We start from the raw sequence: 21,396 nt of genomic DNA, 5'->3' as shown, positions 1-21,396 counted from the left end.
AAATAAATCCTGAGAACCTAGTTTGACATCCCCAAAACCTCAAGATAATGTGTGATGTTCAAACTACATTTAATGGCTAAGTTAGCTCAAGAACCCTTTTTAAATTTTTTTTAAATTATTATTATTATTTTTTGCATTCACTCGAAATGAGAATGTGGATGAACTTTGGAAAAGTAAAATGCAAGCTGATTAGATTGAGTCAAATGAAAGTATTCTCATGGAGGAAAATAAATGGACATGTTAAAAGACGATTGTTTTACCATGTTTTACATTTTTGTTTTGTTTATAGTGACAGTGCATTTCTAACAAGTGAAATCAAACCAAATGATGTTTGGTTTCATGTGACCTTCGTTCCTGGACCCAGTACAGTAATCTACTGCCCTTTGGACACTCAACCCTTTGGTTGTTAAAATTGAAAACTATTAACACCTGTGCAATAGGCATCGTGTGTGTGTGTGTGTGTGTGTGTGTGTGTGTGTGTGTGTGTGTGTGTGTGTGTGTGTGTGTGTGTGTGTGTGTGTGTGTGTGTGTGTGTGTGTGTGTGTGTGTGTGTGTGTGTGTGTGTGTGTGTTTTTATAAATAAACTTTTGAGTGCTCATCAATAGGCATTTGTTTGCTCCCTTTATTTTTTTTGTTTGTTTAATAACAAGAAGTTCAAAACACTGATGGACATCTGTGCTTCTCTGTGTGAATAATCCCTGAACCCTACTCCGATCAACAGGGGTCTTTTTGGAACCCAGGCATACATTTTGATGTGCTATTTCCATATTAGTTTGATGAGATTGATTTTGATGTTATTTTCTAGATTTGTTTAACGATCTATTTCGTGTTTTATTAGCTTGTTTACCTATATGTGCCAGTAATAAATATATATGATGTTTTAAGATCCCACCTTGTTGCACAGAGTTGCAAGCAAATACTTTATGGGGTCCAAAACGACCACAGTTGTTTTTGTTCAATATACATATATTTTTTCTGTATATATGACTTCCATATGGTAAAGTAAGTTCACCTTTAACGCGTGTTCTGTTTGCGCATTATTGGAATAGTGCACGCCTGTCATTTACACCACTTTTTAATTTACGTTCATGAGTGTTTGGAATTACGTGATTCGAGTGCGTGAGTAATGCTGCGATTTAATTTTTGCACTGAACAGCATGAAAACGTGTTCGTTATAACAGCTGATGTCGGCTAGATAGATTTCCTCCCACACACTCCCCTCCCTCAGTTAGTTTCCAGAAACCCTCCATCTTGGCTTTGTATGTTTGGTGAAGTGTTTACTATTTTGTGTGTGAATTGTGCCGCTGTAATAAGTGTAGCCTTTGCAATCATGACTGTAAAGCGTCTGTGGTGTAGCGAGGTTGGTGAGCAAAAGACAGAGGAAGGCCATGATCACTATTGAAGTAAAAATGAAGGCGATTGTATTGTAAGTTGAAGGCGATTCATATCACTATTGAAGGTGATTGTAAATTGAAACGGTTAGTGCTTTACCATTCAGAAAATCCCAGGGCGATGAAGGGATATGGTGAAAAATGTTTGCCTGTCTATTGGTATTCAAATGCCAAGGACTGCATAACAGACAAAATATTTTGTGAATAAAAATCCCACCCAGCTTCCCACTGAGTTGAAGGAATAGTGAGAAGGAGAATTTGAGTTTTAAAATTCTCATCCTCCTCGATCATGCCCCAGCTCATCCAACATCCATCCAGAACTTTAACGAAAACATGAAGGTTGTGTTTCTTCCACCCAACATGACATCTCTAATTCAACCCATGGGCCAAGGAGTGATTGCGACATTCAAGGCGTATTATCTCCAAATAACATTTACAAACCTGATGAAATCAACTGCTAATCAGATGACTGTAAAGTAATTTTGGAAGGCCTTTACAATAAGGTATGCTCTATGTAATGTAGAGTCATGGAAGGAAGTCACCCGTTCCTGCATGAATGGAGTATGGGAGAAACTTTGCCCTCAATTTGTTCATGGCTTCTCGGGTTTCAGCATGAATAATAATTTGTCAAAAGCACGATCTAACATCATCAAAATGGCCAAGACTGTTGGCTTTGATGAGGTGGAGGAGGGTGATGGAGAGGAGTGACTGGATTCGTACCAGGAGGAGCTCTCAAATGAGGACCTTCTAATGCTGGTGAAGGAACGCCAGGTGGAGGAGTCTGAGGCAGACAGTGAAGAGGTTGAGCCACTGCGTACTCTCACGAGTACGAGGATGGTGGAGGCTTTCCACCTCATTCATATGGGTCTCGCCATCTTCGATGAAGATAATCCCAACACAGAACGCAGCTCAAGAGTGGCCTGAAATGTCCAAGTGGACCTCAGCTGCTATAAGTTAATTCAAAAAGAAAAGCAGATGAAGGCAGCTCAAACGACTTTGTTTTCCTTTTTTCAAAAAAATGAAGGGCAAGAACATCCAAAGGACAATGTCAGTGAGCCCTCAACATCTAGCGGTCAAAAATCTAAATGGAATCTCATACCCTCTCCAATTCATCATCCGTCAACATCATCAACACCAATATCTTGGCCAAGGTCATCTGACAAACATGATCGCCTCCTCTATAACTCCTCCACCTCCTTCCCCTCAACACTTCCAGAAACAAGAAAACATCAGCAGCAGGTAACATCGTGTTAACATCCCCTTTATTTAATTTTCCTATTTTTAGTTAGAATTTATTAAATGCAACAGTACGTGGTAGTGTTTTCACAATTTTTCATTGTTTATATCTTAAACATTACAATTTAAACTAGAGGGGGAGCACTCGGTAGAGTGCAAAACCTCCGCCGCCAATACTGCTGGGTCACTCAAGTGAACCTGATATCCTATTCATTAAATATGACGTCAACAGTGCTGACAGTTATAGTTCTTTTGTCCAACATTTTTTATTTGGGGGGGGGGGGGTTGGAAATCACTTAAAACATGTAGAAATGCAAAAAAAAAAAAATTCAAATATTTTTCCAATAAAATGGATTTTTTTTTTTTTAAGTTGCAAAATTTTCAGTTTTTTTTTTCTCTAACAATTTTTATTTTTTTGGTTGGAAATCACTTAAAACATGTAGAAATACAAAAATTCAATTTTTTTCAAAATGGCCGCCATTGCGGCAATATTGAATTTTGGACCAAGTCCAAAATCTAATGGCATGATCCTTGGACCATACCTAATCCCCCACCAAGTTACGTCGAAATCCGTCAAGGAGTTTTTCCATAATACTGTTCACAAACAAACAACAAAACAAACAAAGGGGTGTAAACAGTAACCTCCGTCCATCTTCGATGGTGGAGGTTAATAAAATAAACCACTGTAAGAGTAAAAATAGGACAATAAAAATGAGGATTGATGCAGCACTTCCCCGAACCTCCACCGATTACATTATTTCTGATGGGAAAATTGGTTTTAATTTACACGACTATCTTCAAGAACGCACCTATGGCGTAAATCAATAGGTCCCTGTATTTGTAACGAGTAAGTCCTTTAATTTTTTTTTTTTTTTAATGGTCGTGTTTGTTTACTTTATCACGAAAACATCATCCAATCAAAATACGTTTCCTCATTGATGTGAAACTTTATTAGATTGAATGAAATTTAATGCTTTGAGTTTGGGGTCATAAAAGTCCCCAGTTTATTGGTTAATTTTAGATTTTATATCTCTTTTTCTTGTTTGTTGATTTGATCAATAACACACCATGTTTAGTCCTTCATGTGAAACTTTGGCAGATTTTGTAAAATTCAGTGCTTTTTGAGTTGGGGTCCGACAAGACCCCAGTAGGAAAGATTCGGGAGGAAAAAAAAATGTTGGTCCGGCTGTGGTTAAAAGTCAATATTTGAGGGTCAAGAAAAGGTTGCCAGTTCATACCACTTTAGTCCTGAGATCAAACCACTGAGCATGCAGTGGAAGAACACATTCTCTGTCTCCACAAGATTTCAAGAAGACTGCATCAGCTGGAAAGGTCTTGGCCACTGTTTTCTGGGGTACTCAGGTCAGGTCAGGTATGGGAGCATGCGCCAGAGCAGTGCGTTGCTGCGTCCACTTTCCGCCGATACTCCAGGGGTCTCCGTCTGGCCATTCCCATCTCCTTGAGATGCCGATCAACCTGCTGCAACCACGAGGGACGTGGTCGGCCCATTGGCCTCCTCCACTCACGAGACTCCCTCGCTGAGAGAATCTGGTGAGCAGAATCAGCGTCAGGAAAACGAGCCACATGTCCATACAGCGACAGCTGACGCTCACGGACTATGCAGGTAACAAATCTCATCGAAGTCTCTCTCAGCAACCGCTCGTTGGACACAAAGTCCGACCAGCGATAGCCAAGGATTCTCCAAAGAGACCTGGTACCAAAGGAATTAAGTGTCCGTCTCAGATCCTTGGTCAGAGTCCAAGTCTCGCATCCATAAAGCAAGACTGGAAGCACCAAGGACCTGAAGAATCGGACTTAAGTCCTCCCACACAGGTACCGGCAGCGTCCCACACCCTTATTCAGGGAGTCCATGACTCCCCAGGCCCGACCCAGCCATCTATTGACTTCTGACTCACAGCCGTAAGAGACGTGAATATCACTGCCAAGGTAAGTGAATCTCTCCATGACCTCAACATCCTCACCACAAACAGATGCAGACAAGATGGCAGCATCCAAGATGTCATTGAAAGCCTGGATCCCTGAAAGTTTTGAGCCAGGAAACCCGTAATCCCAGCGGCACCGACTCCTCGTTCAGCACCTCGAGGGCCCCCAAAAGGATATCTAAAGTTTCCGCAAAGATGACTGCATCATCTGCGAAATCAAGATCAGAGATCCTGACATTCCCAAACGATGCACCGCAGCTTGATCTCTCTGACATCCTCCCTAGAATCTAGTCCATACAAGTGCTGAAAAGTGTGGAGGCCAGTACACACGCCTGACGAACTCCACCAACAACTGGAAATAAGTCAGAGATGGTACCACCACATCTCACAGCACTCTCAGTCAGGTCAGGTCAGGTATGGGAGCATGTGCCAGAACAGCACGTCGCTGCGTCCACTTTCCGCCGGTACTCCAGGGGCCTCCATCTGGCCATCCCCCAGGCAGATGCCAGGCCCATCCCCATCTCCTTGAGATGATGGTCAACCTGTTGCAACCATGAGGCACGTGGTCGACCCACTGGCCTCCTCCACTCATGAGACTCCCTCGCTGAGAGAATCTGGTGAGCAGGATCAGAGTCAGGAAAACGAGCCACATGTCCATACAGCCGCAACTGACGCTCACGGACTATGCAGGTAACAAATCTCATCCGAGTCTCTCTCAGCAACCGCTCGTTGGACACAAAATCCGACCAGCGATAGCCAAGGATTCTCCGAAGAGACCTGGTACCAAAGGAATTAAGTCTCAGTCTCAGATCCTTGGTCAGAGTCCAAGTCTCGCACCCATAGAGCAAGACTGGAAGTACCAAGGACCTGAAGACTCGGACTTTCGTCCTCCCGCACAGGTACCGGCAGCGCCACACCCCATGATCCAGTGAATCCATAACTCCCCAGGCCCGACCCAGACGTCTATTGACTTCTGACTCGCAGCCAGCAGAGACATGAATATCACTGCCAAGGTAAGTGAATCTCTCCACGACCTCAACATCCTCACCACAAACAGACACAGACAGGACAGCAGCATCCAAGATGTCACCGAAAGCCTGGATCTTAGTTTTGACCCAAGAAACCCGTAATCCCAACGGCTCCGACTCCTCATTCAGCACCTCGAGGGCCCCCAAGAGGATGTCTAAAGTCTCCGCAAAGATGACTGCATCATCTGCAAAGTCAAGGTCCGAGATCTTGACATTCCCAAATGACGCACCGCAACTTGATCTCTCCGACATCCTCCCTAGAATCCAGTCCATACAAGTGCTGAAAAGTGTGGGGGCAAGTACACATCCCTGACGAACTCTAGTAACAACTGGAAATAAGTCAGAGATGGTACCACCACACTTCACAGCACTCTCAGTACCAGAGTAGAGTTCCGACATCAGATCGATCAGTTTTGGTGGCACCCCACGAAGACCAAGAATCCTCCAGAGGACATCCCGATTCACTGAATCGAACACTTTACAGAGATCAACATAGGCTGCAAGCAGCCCCTGCCGAAACTCTCGTCTGCGTTCGGTGAGGACACGAAGTGCAAGGATACGGTCAATCGTTGACCTCTTTGGTGTAAAGCCTGACTGCTCTGGACGCTGGTGCTCAAGCAGATGGTGGCGAACCCTATCGAGAATTATCTGAGCAAAGACCTTGCCCGGCACTGAGAGCAGCGTCACCCCCCGGTAGTTGCTGCAGTCTTGGCGATCACCCTTCCCTTTCCAGAGAGGGACAACAAGGCCCCTCTTCCAGTCAGTTGGGATGATGCCTGTGTTCCAGGCAGAGCACAAAACTGCATGCAACGACACGAGTGCAGCATTTCCACCAGCCTTGAGAAGTTCGGCATGGATACCACAGATCCCTGGAGCTTTGCCCCGTTTCAACTGGTTCACCGCAGCCCGTGTTTCCACAAGCGTAGGTGGACCACAGTTGATTCGAGGGTCAGCAACAGGGATTGTCACACTCTTGACGTCCAACTCGACAGTTGGGGGATCAGCCTGGTACAACCGCTCAAAGTAACCGGCCCAGCGGGCCTTCACTTCAGACTCCTCTGTCAAGAGCCTACCACTCTCTGCTCGAACTTTAGTGCTCCGAGGGATGGGCTTGGATGAACGTAATGCGCGAATTCCCCTGTAAGCGGGACGAGAATCACCTGTCCACAGGTGATGCTCTACCCCCTCACAGATTCCTCGCACATAGGCCTCCTTGTCCACCCTCAGTGCACGTACAGTTTTACACCTCAGCTCCCTGAACAGCTCAGCTCTGCCATTCAGCCTGGCCCTGCGACTCTGGTCAATGGTATCCAGTGTCCCTTGAGAGACAAAATTCTTCTTTGCCCTGCGGTGAGCTCCAAGGCATCCACCGGCAACATCAAGGACGGTGGGCTTGAAGGCGCTCCACAACTCTTCAGGACCCCCCAAAGCACCCAGACTCCTCAAATCTCCACTTAGCCTGTTCGCAAACTCCTCAGCTACTCTCTCATCCCTGAGCTTGGCAACATCCAGCCTCGGCTGGGATGGTACCATTCTTCTGGATTTAAGGTGCAAGTTCAGAGTTGCGACAACAAACCGGTGGTCAGTATTGAGGAACTGAGCACTCTGGTAGACCCTGCAGTTTTGGATCATCCTCCAGCGACCATCAACGAGGACATGGTCAATCTCCTTTGCCACACCGCCAGCGTTGGAATACCAAGTCCAGCGATGAGCTTGTAGGTGCTGAAACCATGAACCGGCCACCCCAAGTCCATGACTTCTTGCAAAGTCAAGGAACTTAGTGCTATTCTGGTTCATAGTTCCTTAACCATGGGGACCAACACACGTCTCATAACCATCCCTATCGGTTCCAGTTGATGCATTGAAATCCCCCAAGACTGGAAGTGTATCTCGTCTGGGGAACTGATCAACCGCAGACTCGAGCGTGGTGTAGAATGCATCCTTCACCGTGAGACCACTCGCCTCAGTTGGAGCATTAACAGAGACCAGGGAAATGACACAATGAGCGGGGTGAGGCCAGAGAGGAGACTGTAGAAGACAGAAAGACCTGCCTGTGGTGAGAGAGTCAGTGAACCAAAGACTCTGCTTCATCACGGGAGATACCAATGATCCTAAATGCCTTGGTTCCACAGCGTGAAGCCGAGAAAGGTGAGAGGCAGGAGCACCAGTCTATAGGGGAGAGCAGTACTCCATCAGGCTGCAGACAAAAGCTTTTTATGTGTTCAGGAGCTCAAGTGTGCCAATGAAGGACTTTGCACGACGGAGGATGCCCAGTCGGTGACTGGCTTTGGAGGCCAGCTTGGAAATGTGGCTTTCCCAGGAAAGATCGTGGCAGATGGTGAGATCCAGAAGCTTCAATGGAAGGACTTCTTCAAGAGGGTTGTTGAGAAAGTAGATTGGGTGGGGGGTTCAGATGGTCCTTTCAGAGAGACATCGTCAGCTGTTAACTTTTTATAGGCCATTGAAAGTTGATTAGGAGTGCTGCTTCTCCAATTCATCACACCCATACAGGCCATTTGCAGTGACCACATTGACTAACTGCGGTGTTTCACCGTTTCTCCATTCAGCCTATTCACCATAATTAAATCCCTCAGACTTTTGTCAAGTATTTTCTGGACAGGTGGGACAAGGACTTCTACAAGATGGGCATTGTCAAGCTGCAGCAGTGCTGGTCAAAGTGCGTTGAGCTTAAATGGGACATTATTGAAGATTGAACAAATTATGTTTTCTAAGTCGATATGTCTGCACGTGCAAATGATTGCTTTATATTTTTATTACTATTAATTCATTGGAAATATATTTTTCCAAAGTTTAGTAGTTCTGTTTGATTTTGGCTGTAATTGTTGCAGAGTATGCGTTGGAAAATTAACATGAAGAAAATTTTGTGCAGTATAGTATGGGTTGGTTGCAAATTTTGGGGTTACAAGGAAATCCAACACAGGTGGAGGCCATTCAACCCATCAAACCTGTGTGAGCACCCATCGACACAAGATCCAAGGTCGAAAATGCAAAAAATATTTTAAATTAAAGAAATAAATATTTTTATCTTGCCAAAACGAAGTTTTTGCAAGATATGTGAGTCAGCTTGTACGTTTTTTTATTTATTTATTATTATTTTTGTTTGTTTGGAATCACGTATAAAAAATTCTGCAGAGCACAGTTATCATTGGAAATTTTTGTAACTTCGCATATCAGAGGCCTATAGAGGTCCCTTTCAGTGCACAAAATTTTGAAGGTCAAGGTCAAAGGTCAAGGTCACTTTGTCGCAAATCAGGGGAGTCGACGAAACCCTTATTTTTTGAGTAATTTTGATCGGATTGTCTTGAAACTTCATGGGAATATAGTTCATGGTCTGGCGCTCAGCTGATTAATTTTTGGTGGCGATTGGCCTTGACCTTCATGGTTAGCGCCTGAGGTCGAACGTATTTGACCCCAAGGTCAAATTTTCAAGTTTTAGGAACCATATCGTGTAGTGCCTCAAATTGAACACCTCTATGAGTGCTTTCTAGATATGTCAAGCTTAAGACATTATGACGTCATTTGGTGACGTTATGAGGCAAACGCATATTTTTCATGGTTACTCTGTAGAACGATTCTCATCGGAATCTCTCGTAGGCAGATATTCCTCAAGGAGTCGCTCCTGGTGGATAGCAGCTCTGTTCACCTCAGTGTGACCTAAAATAAGTCACACGTGGTCACCTTTTGGCAAGATACGGGTCAACCTGCGGGTGACATTGGTTTATTGTTTGTTTTGTTTTTTGGGGTTTATTTTTTTTTTAGTAGTTTTTGTTAAGTTGAAACTATCGTCCATATCGAGTTTTATTTGATGTGACTTGCTTACCGCAATCCTTCGTGTATTAGGGGAGTGGTTGAGGTGTCATGTTATCCCAATTGATTTATTTGCTTGCTTACTCTACTTATTTGCCTGCTTGCTTCCTTGCTTTCAACTCCCGTTATTGCTGATGCTCATGTTTGGTGTTACAGAAAGGCTTGATGTTATGTTAATTGAGGGTGTATGTGCTTGGCTATTTAGAATGTATTTGATTGGATTTCTTCATTTTGGAAACAAGATTGAAAATAGTTTTGGTTCACATTTGATTATTAGGTTGAACATGGATATGTAGAAAATGAATTTGACCACATCAATCTTTGCCTCAAACCTACAGCAAAACAGCAATGAGCTCTGCTTACCCACTGGCAGCTTGGAACTATGCCAGATGATCATTTTTTTTGGGGACGTAGATTCTTCAATAGCACAAACCATCGAGCAAGTTAAAATGACAAGTATTGAACCGATCGTTCATATCAAGTTTTATTTGATGTGACTTGCTTACCGTAATCCTTTGTGTATTAACCATCCCCCTCCCCACCTCCCTGAAATATCTGATCAAAATGTGTGGTGCATATTATCCATGAGAACTTAAGTGAAAGCTCTTTCTCCAGATTTCTTGTACCAACAGAAGACCAACCTTCATTACTCGGTGCCACCGTCTTTAAAATGCAGTGCTTTGTGGGATATCTTGTGCAACATTGAACATTAAAAAAAAACTTTGTTCTGAATAACAATTATTTTGTTGGAATAATTAATATATTTTGATTATAATGCTTTCGTTTCCTTTTAAAACCTTTTATCGAAACCTTTAAAACAATATACATCACTGAAGCAGCAAAATAAACTTGGGGATTGGCACATGCTCATGCTCATGCTCCCATACCTGACCTGACCTGATTAGCACGTGAATAGCAGTACAACTGACTGCTTGAGAATACACAGTTTTTGAAATGATGTATTGATGCTAACAAGGCCTTTTGCTCATGCGTTGTGTGTCAGTTTACAGTGACTCGCTTGTGCTCGACGGGCACTCCGTCGGAAGTTTGTGTTGCACGTTGGTCCACTCGGGCCTTGCACCGGCCCACATGGTCAGGAGTTTGCAATATGAGCAGGTGTCCCGTTCGGCGAGCTGACAGTTTCTCCAAGTTTTTCGTTGTGAAGAGGCACCACTCTTTGTCCTGTGTACTTTTCCCAAGTATTTTTGACTTCTTTTAGAATTTTGAAGCTTTGTGAAACGATCTTTGCTTACTTTCCGATCATCAATTTGGATTCAGACCAGGTCACTGAACCCTGGATATGCTACTTCTGCTCTCCCAACAATGGATGGAGGTCCTAAATGCCAAACATGAGATCAGAGCCATCTCTTCAGACATATCGTTAGCTTTTGATACGGTCTGGCACCCTGCCCTGATCACCAAACTCTCTTCCGATGGTATCCAAGGTCATCTCCACTCATGGCTCGCAGACTTCCTCTTCTGTCACAGCCAACGTGTGGCCCGAAATGGCGTTCTCTCATCCCCTCTTCCTGTCCAGCCTGGAGTTCCCAAAGACAGTGTTCTGGGTCCTGTTCTTTTTCTGGTTTTCATCAATGATCTCTCTGACTGGAAAATCCTCTTTATCTCTTTGCTGTTGAATCCACCCTCTGCCATACCATATGTCATCCCTCAGATCGGCAAGCAGCGGCTTCTTCACTCTCTGCAGATCTGTATAGAATCACAAACTGGTTCAACACGTGGAACATGTCTTTCAATCCTGACAAATCTCACACTCTCACTATGTCTCTCTGAAAGGACTGTGTGGAACCCCCCCCATCTACTTTCTCAACAATCCTCTTGAAGAAGTCCTTTCTTTCAAGCTTCTGGGTCTCACTATCTGCCATGATCCTTCCTGGGAAAGCCACATTTCCAAGTTGACCTCCAAAGCCAGTCGCCGACTGGGAATCCTCCGTCGTGCAAAGTCTTTCCTCGGCACACCTGAGCTCCTGACCACATACAAAGCTTTTGTCTGCAGCCTGATGGAGGAATGCTCTTTGTTTTGGGTTGGTGCTCCAGTCTCTCACCTTTCTCGGCTTCACGCTGTGGAAACCAAGGCATTTCGGATCATTGGTATCTCCCGTGATGATGCTGTGTTTGGCTATCTTGCTCTCACTGCAGGCAGGTCGGTGGTCATTGTCTTCTGCTGTCTCCTCTCCGGCCTCGCCCCCTGCTTTGTCTGCGATGTGTGTCCCCCCCCCACCCCATATTTCCGCAGGGCGCTCAAGGTCCGCCAGCAAACCCCATCTGGAAAAACTACCAAAATCAAGAATCGCTGCTCAACTTCACTCTTTTATTTATTCGTCTTTTTCCCGCCTTTGGAACAAGCTCCCACACACTCTTCAATCCCACTCTTCCCTCCAGGTCTTCAAAACACCTGTTCACCACCACCTCTTGTCTTCCCCCATCCAAAACGACGATCTTTTCTTCCCCCATTAATCCACCCCAAACCTACCTTTAAATTCCCTGCTTTCCTTCCTGAAAGTCTCTGTGTTTTAAGGACCTGAAAGTTCCTGTCGTGTGCATCTTGTTTCCTCTTTGTTCCCCGCCCCATCCCTCTCCCTTCCACAGATCTCCTCATGTCTCTGCTCCTTTCTGTTTTTCCTTCCCTCTCCTGCCCCTCTTGTCTCTTGATCTCCTTGTTGTATGTTCTGTGTGTTGGCTCTCACACGAGCCTCGACATTGTATACAACAAAAACATTTTAGGAAGCAATCTTCTTGCACACATGATACACTTTATGGCGCCCCCAACAACGCCGTTTCTTGTTGTTTCTGCACGTTCATGCTGAGCATTCTGGGGCAGATGATGTCATTTTGAAAGTTGCATGTTTCCTTCAACTAATGACTTGCTGAAGACTTGAAAGCTATTAACGAGCTAACATTGTGCTAACCTGATAGATGTCACATATCATTCAGTCAGAGTTCGGTGCATTCAACATGTCATGTTGTTCATCGTATTTTGTTTCATACAAGTTCGAAGTCATCTGATATGCTGCATTTAAGACCATTTATAATGGCTATCCTCACATAGATTGGCGAAACACTGCTTTTGAGTTGATTAAATGTCTAGTTCTGAGCTGGAGTTAATTTTTCACGTGTGGGTTAATGCATATAAACTGGTATTTTCCTGAATTCTATCTGAAAAATGCCCTGCGTATTATACACGAGTGATTACGGGACTTAAGAAATACTGCTTTCTCAAAAGATTTTTTTTTTAAACTGGTGTGTGTGTGTGTGTGTGTGTGTGTGTGTGTGTGTGTGTGTGTGTGTGTGTGTGTGTGCGCGCGCGTGTGTTTTATATGTATGTATGTGGATATATATATATATATATATATATATATATATATATATATATATATATATATATATATAATTTTGGATTTTCTTTGTTGAGTTTAGATGCAAGTTGTAAATATCAAGCAAGGTAAAATGTGACGAGCGTTGATGCGAGAAGTTAGATTTTATGTTTCATAGAAAAATTGTGTGTTCAGATAAATTCTATCTGCTTCTGCATGGGGAACCCTGGTGATAATGAGTAATTTATCAGGGGAGGGGCATTATAAAAAGTGGAGTGAGAATATGAACGACGAAAATTTGTTGGAGGGCAAAAAGAGCATAAAGAGAGGAAGAAGCCCATCACCTCTTAGTTTGAACATGCTGCGTTGGTGTATCGAATGTTTGTTTTTATTTTTCCTGTTAATAAACAACTTTTTGACTACACTCGACTGACTCGGCTGGACATTGATCAATTATTCTACAACCTTAGTTTGTGATGACGTTTTCCAGCTATTTAGACCCCAAATATGAAGTTTAACGTGGTTTTGTTTAATACAAATGGTCAGAGAACTCTTTATAGCCGAAGTTGTGCAAAAACTACAATGACATTTTAATTTTTCAACTATTGGTCAACTTAACGTCCCCTTTTTAGATTTGAACCCCAAGTCATCCTTACCCGAACAGCAGCGAGCACATGATTACTAATTTATCTTGTTGTTCCTTGACATGCTTCTGAAATTATATTGTCACTGCTGGGCCTAAGCCCTAAAGTAATGAAGCTCATGCCTGTTTAATCTAGTATATCTGCGAAGGAAAACTTCATCATTTTTTTTCTTTCACTTTTTTCAAATGAGTTCCAATAATGGCAGGAAAAGATGCTTCCTCCACAAGGAATGATTTTGACACTGATTTCATGCAAAATAAATTATTACCACCAATGGACAATAATAAATATCCCAATCCCTTTGACCCCTGGTGTACAACAATTTTGTAAAGAGACTACATGATCACCAAGAATTCTACACACCACAGTGCCCTCGTCTTAATCTTTATCTGCACCCACAAGCAGAGGACTACACAAGGTTAGAGGTCCCATGTGGTGGGAAAAAGCAAAATAACAAAGTTCAAAATGGCAGGGGAAGATGGTGTTAAAATAACTGGCAGGGAAGTGGAGGACGTGAAACTGCCAGGCCAAAGGCCGTGGCATATCGGAAGATCCTGGGCAGTATGTTGCGCTCTCCACCGACTGAGACTCTCTTATGTGCTTCCTCACCACCAGCTCCAGGCTGCTTGTCCTTTGTGTGTCACTGGTCTTGTCTATATTCAAATTGCTGCGAGTCCTTTATAGGTTCTGCTTGCTTGGATATTAGATCTCCATTGAATGCTGTGTTACTCAACTCCTTAATTTGGGCCATGCAGTGTCTGCACATACCTCCACCGTGTGAGTTCCCCACGCACTGTTCTCAGCAATCAAACTCCCCCCCCCCCCACAAACTGTGCAGTGTTCTCAACTCTGTCGTCCCTGTATCAGCCGCTGGCAGAGGAAGATCCTAGCACTTCTTGCCGATAGCCCGTTGTCAGGCAGGATCATTGCGCCAGTCCATTGACAACAGAGAGGGCCAGCCATGATTAATATCAATGGTGGGAGAGCGGAATGAATATCGTGGGAAGTGTCTTCTCATAAAAAGTGCTGATTGGTGGGGGAGAGGGGGTGGCGATGGGGTGTGCCAAAAATTGGCATGTGGGCAGTGCTGGTGAATGTTCTGGTCTACTTAACAGATGTATAATCCAGAACATTTACATCCTGCTCAGACCTCTTGCACCCTACTTTCTACAGACAGATGCTCATTCTACCTTTTCCTATTTTCATTCCAATATTCTGACATTTCTAAATTCGAACATGTAAGTTTAATTCAAAGTCTGCATGGGAAAATTCTATTTTTTTTAAATGTAATTTTAGCAAACCACACTTGCAGTATTCTTCATCTGTTTAGCTCTTATAAATATTCACCTCCTCACCACACTGCTCTGCTTTGAGTTGTCATTAGAAAAGAAATAATTGTGTTCGAACCAGCAACTTTTTCAGCGTTTAAAGCAAAGTGTGGCGATTTGTAAGGTTTTATTGCACGACATGAAGGTTGAATCATTTGTACAACTTTTTGATGTTTTTCAAATCAGCCATTCCAAAGATGCAGATACCAGAACATTCTTGGTGTGTTGCATGTAATGATGACAATTGTATTGTATTGCATTTATATTGTTCATTCATCTCAAGTTCGTTTATCATGAAGATGGAAATAGCCATTGTAATTGATGAAGAATAATAATGGAAGGGATATTGATGTCAGGAAAATATACTAGGCCTATATTTATCTCTATTTCTCATCATGCATACATGTACTTTTGTTGTTCAAACAAAAAGGCAAGGCTGGTTGATTATACCAAGTATTCCTCCACCAATTTGTGCCAAACAGCTGAAATGGCTCTTTTCTGTTTGTTACTTGTGTGATCTTGAACATTGTTCACCCATGCATGGCTTTTAAAATCCATAACAAGGCCAATACAGCACCTCTCTATGAGGTGCCTTTGATCTGCACAGGAGTTTGAGTGATCTTAAGTTTAACTAGTTGCATGGTTTGTGCTTTTTCTTAAATGAAGTCATGCCAACCTTGTTTTCGTTTGCTGAGAAACGAAAAATCTAGTTTTGGAGCAAGAAAGGCATTGTCTGAGCAAGCGCAGACCACCTGACCTTTTGCCTTGTCATTACAGCAGAGAGCCAAACTACTTTCTCCCGCAAACCATCCAGCACTGGCCAAACTGCTAGTCGTCACCAGCCGCAGTACTGTCGGCTCAGGAAGCATCGTGCTGTCATCATCTTTACAGTGGCCAAGGAAAGTGTCCCATGCACCATGTGGCCTTGAGCACCGGACCCGCAAATGGAGGCCTAGGCAGGGTCAGGGTATGCGCCTTTGGGCGGCAATGGCTGGGGGCGGGCCGCGCAAGGCGGTTCTGCTTGAGCCGTTCGTGCATCAGGTAGGCGGGCACTCGAGTATGATGAAGTTCGACGATGACACCATCTGCAAGCCGCTCATCACACGCGAGCAGCGCTTCTATGAGTCACTTCCACCAGACCTACGCCGCTCCACTCCACGTTACAAAGGTGTGATGACAGTCTGCTTATTCCAATCTGATACAATGGACAATTAGGAGTAGCCAATATGTTGTTAGGCAGACCTGAAAGATGAAAAAGTGTTTGAATCTCCTTGGTCTGGTCACACATTCGTTTGGATGCTCTATTGAGGTACATCTTGCACAGTTGTCTCGTTACAAAGAACAGATCTGTTCATCAGGCTGATTGTATCAAAAAATTGTCATGCCAGGACTTCCCCCCCTCTTCCTTTCCGTCCCCACTTGAAAAATAAATGGATGTTCCTCAGGGAATCTTAATTTTTCTACTTTTGATTTTGATGTCTATGACGAGATATCTACCTTTGATTTTACACGGTTTAACCTGTCTTTTATATTTGGCCATAATGCCCCCCTTATTCAATTTGCCTTCATATAAAGTTTTACTTTATCTCTGAACAATGGCTAGAGATGGATTTTGATTATTTTTGACCAAAATTTTGCCTTTCGATACCGAGTTGAAATGTATTCATGAAAATGGGGTTTTATATCAAAAGTTCCATTCATTATCACTTTTTGTTCAGCGAGTGTTCTTAATCACGGTACTCCACTGTATCTGACACTTCCATTGTTTGAGATTTGTTTCATCCGATGTTGGGAAAACGACAAGAAGAGGTTGGGAGAATGGTGACCAGTGCGAAATTCCTGATCATTGTAATCCAATAAGTACGGTTGCATTACGCTCATGAGCAGCGGGCTTGTTCCTTCAGGTGTTATTACGGTGCGCTTTGAGGAAGATGTTGATGGCTATATAAACTTAGTGGCGCATCCTGGTGAGTCGACAACAACCACCACCACAACCACCATTGAAGTGGCAGACACTGCCGTTGAAGAAGAGGAGATGCCCAGCACCGAGCCACCTCGGAGAAAACACTCCCGCCGTGGAATGAGGCGCGCAGCTAGCTTGAAATCAGAGACTGACCGTACATTCCCAGACAATGATACAGGGGAGAGGTAAATTTTTTTTTATTCTTTCTGATTATTGAATTTTTTTTCTTTGATTTGGAGTTTATTTTCGCCTTACCTCTACTTTACATAGTTACACGTTTAACTATTAATAAATTGTATTTTCGTTGATTCGTGCTTTTGATTTGGGAGAAATGAAGTTTTGAATTTTGAAGGTGAAGCCTATGTTGTTGATGGTCTTGAGCACTTTGATTTGCCCTTTTAATAGTACATACATACGAACCTGAATGGTGCAGTGGGGTAGATGAACATCATATAGGGGATTATGACATTTCCCTCTGCCCCCCTCAAATTACGATTTACCAATGGGCTTCCTTTATCTTTTGGTTTTGTATTTGATCAGATGCAGGAGGACACATAACTATGCATGTGATCAGCCCATGTTTAATGCAGATATAATATAAAGTAATAGAAATAACAGAGTTCTGTTCCACACACATCCTTCCCCTACTCCATATACAGTGCATGTCACTTGGACCATAATAGCACTTCATGTTATGTTTTGAACTATCGTGAATATATCACGATATAAATCAACAATGATGCCTTATTATAAACTAGAACAGCACTCAATAGAGTGCATACCTCCACCAGGTTGAAGAGTTTGTGTTTTTTTTTTATCCCACTGATAGTGGGATATGCCTGGTGTTGGCTTCATGGTTAGAGTGGTGGGCTTGGGATCCTAGGATCCTGAGTTCAAATCCTGCTTGGCTGTTGAATTAATACCAGGTGGGGTTGACTCTGCCTGTCGTTCTTCCGAGGTCGGCAAAATGAGTGCCAGCATGCTGGTATCCTGTCGGAGTGGTGACCCATCCAGGATTGTGCCCAACAGCCAAAGAGACCGTTTCGGCAGCACCAACGCTCTGCACAAAGTATGGTCCCAATGGATGGATCGTGGGATCCCAATCTGGCTCTGAAGCAAAATATAATCAATTCATCCTTGTCACACACCCAACATGTCCACCAAGTTTTGTCATAACCCACACACAACTTGTTGAGATATCATGTTATACATCGTTTTTGGCTTTATCTCTCAATGGTGAAGAATCTTTTAATGAAATTCTCGGATCCTGATCTGGATCTTCCCCAAAATCGAACCGATTCATCCTTATCACACACCCAACTTGTCCACCAAGTTTCGTCCGAATCCATCCATAATGTTTTTTGAGACGTCCTGCTCACAGACAGACGGACGTGAAAACGTAACCTTCGGTGGCGGAGGTAAAAATACAGCAGTGCAAAAAATGACCGTTAAATCGGGATTTAACAAATTGGAAGATCCAGATCGGATTCAAGAAGAATGTTGATTTCTGGTGCACTCTCCTTGGAAGAAGATTCAGTGACATCCCTGCACTTTGATTAATCATGTATTTTTAGTGCCACATGTGTTTTCAGGGCACCTGAGTTGGTCACGTACATCAGTGAAATGGACAAAAAATGCAGCCCCACATGTGAGGGAGGAGAAAATTGCATGATTCATGCGAAGTTGTTCCTTTTCTTTTTCTAACACTATACAAAGATGTACAATGGATTTGTGTCTGGCTGAAAATTGAGCAATGCCTTAACCTTGATGGAAATGTATCTGGTTGATCAAATATGTCCTGAATTGAAATACAACCATAAGTTAAATTTAATCTGAAAAGGCACAACTGGTTGCTCAACACTAGTTTATCCATTGTTGTCTGCAGCTCTCCTGCCCATTCTCTTGGTCCTGGTACACTGAATTCTGTGACAAGGCTGTTGTGGTCAACCAGCTCGCTTTCTCGACACAGAAGGCTCACCCGACTAAAGGCTTACCAGAGATTGCTCCATATGGCTTGCAACAATGATGTCCCTCTCGCACCAAGCCAGAGAACATTATTTTGTAAATCTCAAGGCTGAACTTTCCAACCAGTCTCCTTCCTCGTAGTTCTGGTGGTACCTTGTCATGTCCATCTTTGGAGTTTGCTCTCCCTCTATCCCCTCACTTACCTCAAAAGGCATCACTGCAAGCACTGCTTGAGCTAAGGCACAATGTCTCAATTTGATGTTTACCTCCAAATCTCATGCAATCAACCATTCCCACTCTGTCTCGATATTACCCCCTCGGAGCTGCGGTTTACTGGATTTTGTCTGCTCGCTGTAGAAGGAAGAGTTCTGTCCAGCCTCGACCATGCTTCTGCGACGAGCTTGGATGCTATCGGTGCCCATAGTCTCAAATTTTCTCTGCTGCTCTTGCTTTACCTCTCTCTGCACTATTCAGTCCTTTGACCACCTGTCCACTTCCTGTTTTCCTGGATGTTAGTAAATGGCAGTCCCATCCACAAGTAGGTTGCAAAAATGGATCTTCTTCTCCACAAACCAGTTGGCTTCCTTTCAAATATAAGTAAAATCATCGAATCCATAATTGCTGCTGTCACTTTCCTCTTTTGAAACTGTCTGATATCTGACCTTGTCACTCACTATTGGACATGCTGCCATTCTTTTCTCGACAATGGTTGGAAGCTCGAAATATCAAACGAGGTCAGAATTGTCTCCGTGAATATATGTCTGGCATCCTGCTCTGCTTTGTGAGCTTCATTTCCTGCAACATTCAAGGTGACCTTCATACCTGGCATTCAAGTCAAACTACCTCCACTCATCCAGTCATTATGTTGCTGTTCATGGAACCCTCTCCTCTTCTTTTCCAGTGGAGGCTGGAGTGCCCTCGGCAAAAATGCTACAGTTAGAACTATAGTATATGAGAGTTGTACTCTCATATACTGCAGTAGTCTGCAGAGAATTACAACAGGAAAGGAATGCTATTTTTGCCTGGGGCTGCAAGGCAGCTTTGTTTTTGTTCCTCATTCAGATAAATGACCTCTGATGATTTGGAAAATGCTCTTGTTTTTTTCTTTTTTTTTTCTTTTGCAGATTACTCCACATTGTCCCACAGTACCCCAATCCCATTAACAGGCACACTTCAGCTGCATCACTTTTCTGATCTGTCATCTATTAGATGCTTGTCTGATAAATGGAACATGTCTTTCAATCCTGGCAAATCAGTCTCACCTTGTCACTCCAGAAGGATTGTCAAAGAATCTCTTTTCATGGTCAGCTCCTGGAAGAGTTTTCTTCTGAACCTCACAGCCTTGCCATCGGCTATGAACTCTCTCTCTCGGGCTGACTATATAGCAAAGTTGACCTCCAAAACCAGCCACAAACTCGGCGTTCTCCATCATTTATCGTCATTTACTATTCTTCAATGTTTCCTAAAAGGAAAAATCAGACTAGTTACAGTCCATAAGGCCTTTGACCCTAGCTCAATGGAGTACTGCTCTCCCTTTGAGACTGATTCCCCGGCATCACGTCTTTGTTGGAATCTGAATTCTGAAGCTCTCGCCATTATTGGCATCTCCTGCAACGAGACAAAAGCACTAGTCTTGTTGCTCTCATCTCAAACAGGTGGTGTTGTTTTTTTTTTTTTTTGTTTTTGTTTTGTTTGTTTGTTTGTTTCTCTCTTTAACCACCTCTCCTTTGGTCTAGATCCCTCTGCTCTCTCAGTCTTCTGACCCTCCCCAGTAACACCAACATCGAAGTGTTCTTCCAGTAACCCCCTCCTGGTATGGTTAAACTCTGAAAATCCAAGCGAACTCTACACCTCAACTCTTTGGTTCCTCTTTTCTCCTGTTCGTGGAACCTCTATCCTTCCTGAGGCAATCTCGTTCTTCCTTCCAGCGCTTCGAGCAAATTGTGCAGCACCATTTTGTGTCACCCTCCCCAATTCCCAGTCCTTACCCTTGATCTTTTATACCCCCATTCACCCTACCTAACTCAACCCTCTTGCAGATTACTGTTGTCCTGTCGTCTTCCTGTTTGTTCATTCCCTTGTTTAGTGTCCAACTGTTGCCACTGTAACTTGGCTGCCTTTTTACCCTCTGCCACCTCGCTCTCCCATGAGCCGTGCTCTTGTATAAAACAAAGACCAAAGAAAACGTAAATAGCACCCTGCGATTGCTCAATTTTAAGCAATTGCACCAACTTAAAATTGCTCTGACCAAATGTTTAAAATTTGCGCATCTTTCCACACTCATGACGCACGAAGCCCAAAGCTGGAGCTGCACATGCAGTCTGAGGTCCCTTTCCTTGATGGGGCAGCTGGTGGAGGGAGTGCTGCCCTGGAGAAAATCAGCTACAACCCTTGGAGTCTTCGATGCCACAAGCAGCAGCTGAACCGCATGCGCTCTGAATCTAAGGAGAGAAAAGCCTACAGTATCCTTGTGCTTGTTTGATTAAGTTGTAACATCTGAGAATAGGCAATGTAGAGTTAAGGAATGTGGACCTTAATGGTGACTGAACAGAGTTTTTGCTGCTTGAAAACGTTGCATCCCACTTCACCTTCCCATGCATCTTGGACCTCAAAATGGGGACGCGGCAACATGGCGATGATGCTTCTGAAGAAAAGAAGGCGCGACAAATGAAGAAATGCCAGCAGAGCACATCTGTGGAACTCGGCATGCGTATCTGCGGCATGCAGGTATCTATTTA

General features: G+C 43.6%; 1 protein-coding gene across 4 annotated transcripts in view; it reads left to right on the top strand.

Moving 5' to 3' along the window:
* LOC147032628 (inositol hexakisphosphate kinase 1-like) overlaps positions 1–21,396 on the top strand; it is a 51,012-nt gene that overhangs the window by 12,339 nt on the left and 17,277 nt on the right. For 2 of the 4 annotated variants that reach the window (XM_085870394.1, XM_085870393.1), the window contains 4 exons: positions 15,508–15,898; positions 16,635–16,878; positions 20,954–21,120; positions 21,210–21,385. In XM_085870394.1, coding sequence (XP_085726520.1) covers positions 15,508–15,898; positions 16,635–16,878; positions 20,954–21,120; positions 21,210–21,385 — 978 coding nt within the window. The remainder of the gene's footprint in view (positions 1–15,507; positions 15,899–16,634; positions 16,879–20,953; positions 21,121–21,209; positions 21,386–21,396) is intronic. The other 2 variants (XM_085870395.1, XM_085870397.1) reach the window with 2 other exon arrangements.

This window comes from Eptatretus burgeri, chromosome 2 (assembly GCF_056783735.1).
Source record: "Eptatretus burgeri isolate ZD-2024b chromosome 2, Ebu_testis_v1, whole genome shotgun sequence".
Classification (NCBI taxonomy): domain Eukaryota; kingdom Metazoa; phylum Chordata; class Myxini; order Myxiniformes; family Myxinidae; genus Eptatretus; species Eptatretus burgeri.
This window is presented reverse-complemented; position numbering and strand designations above follow the sequence as displayed.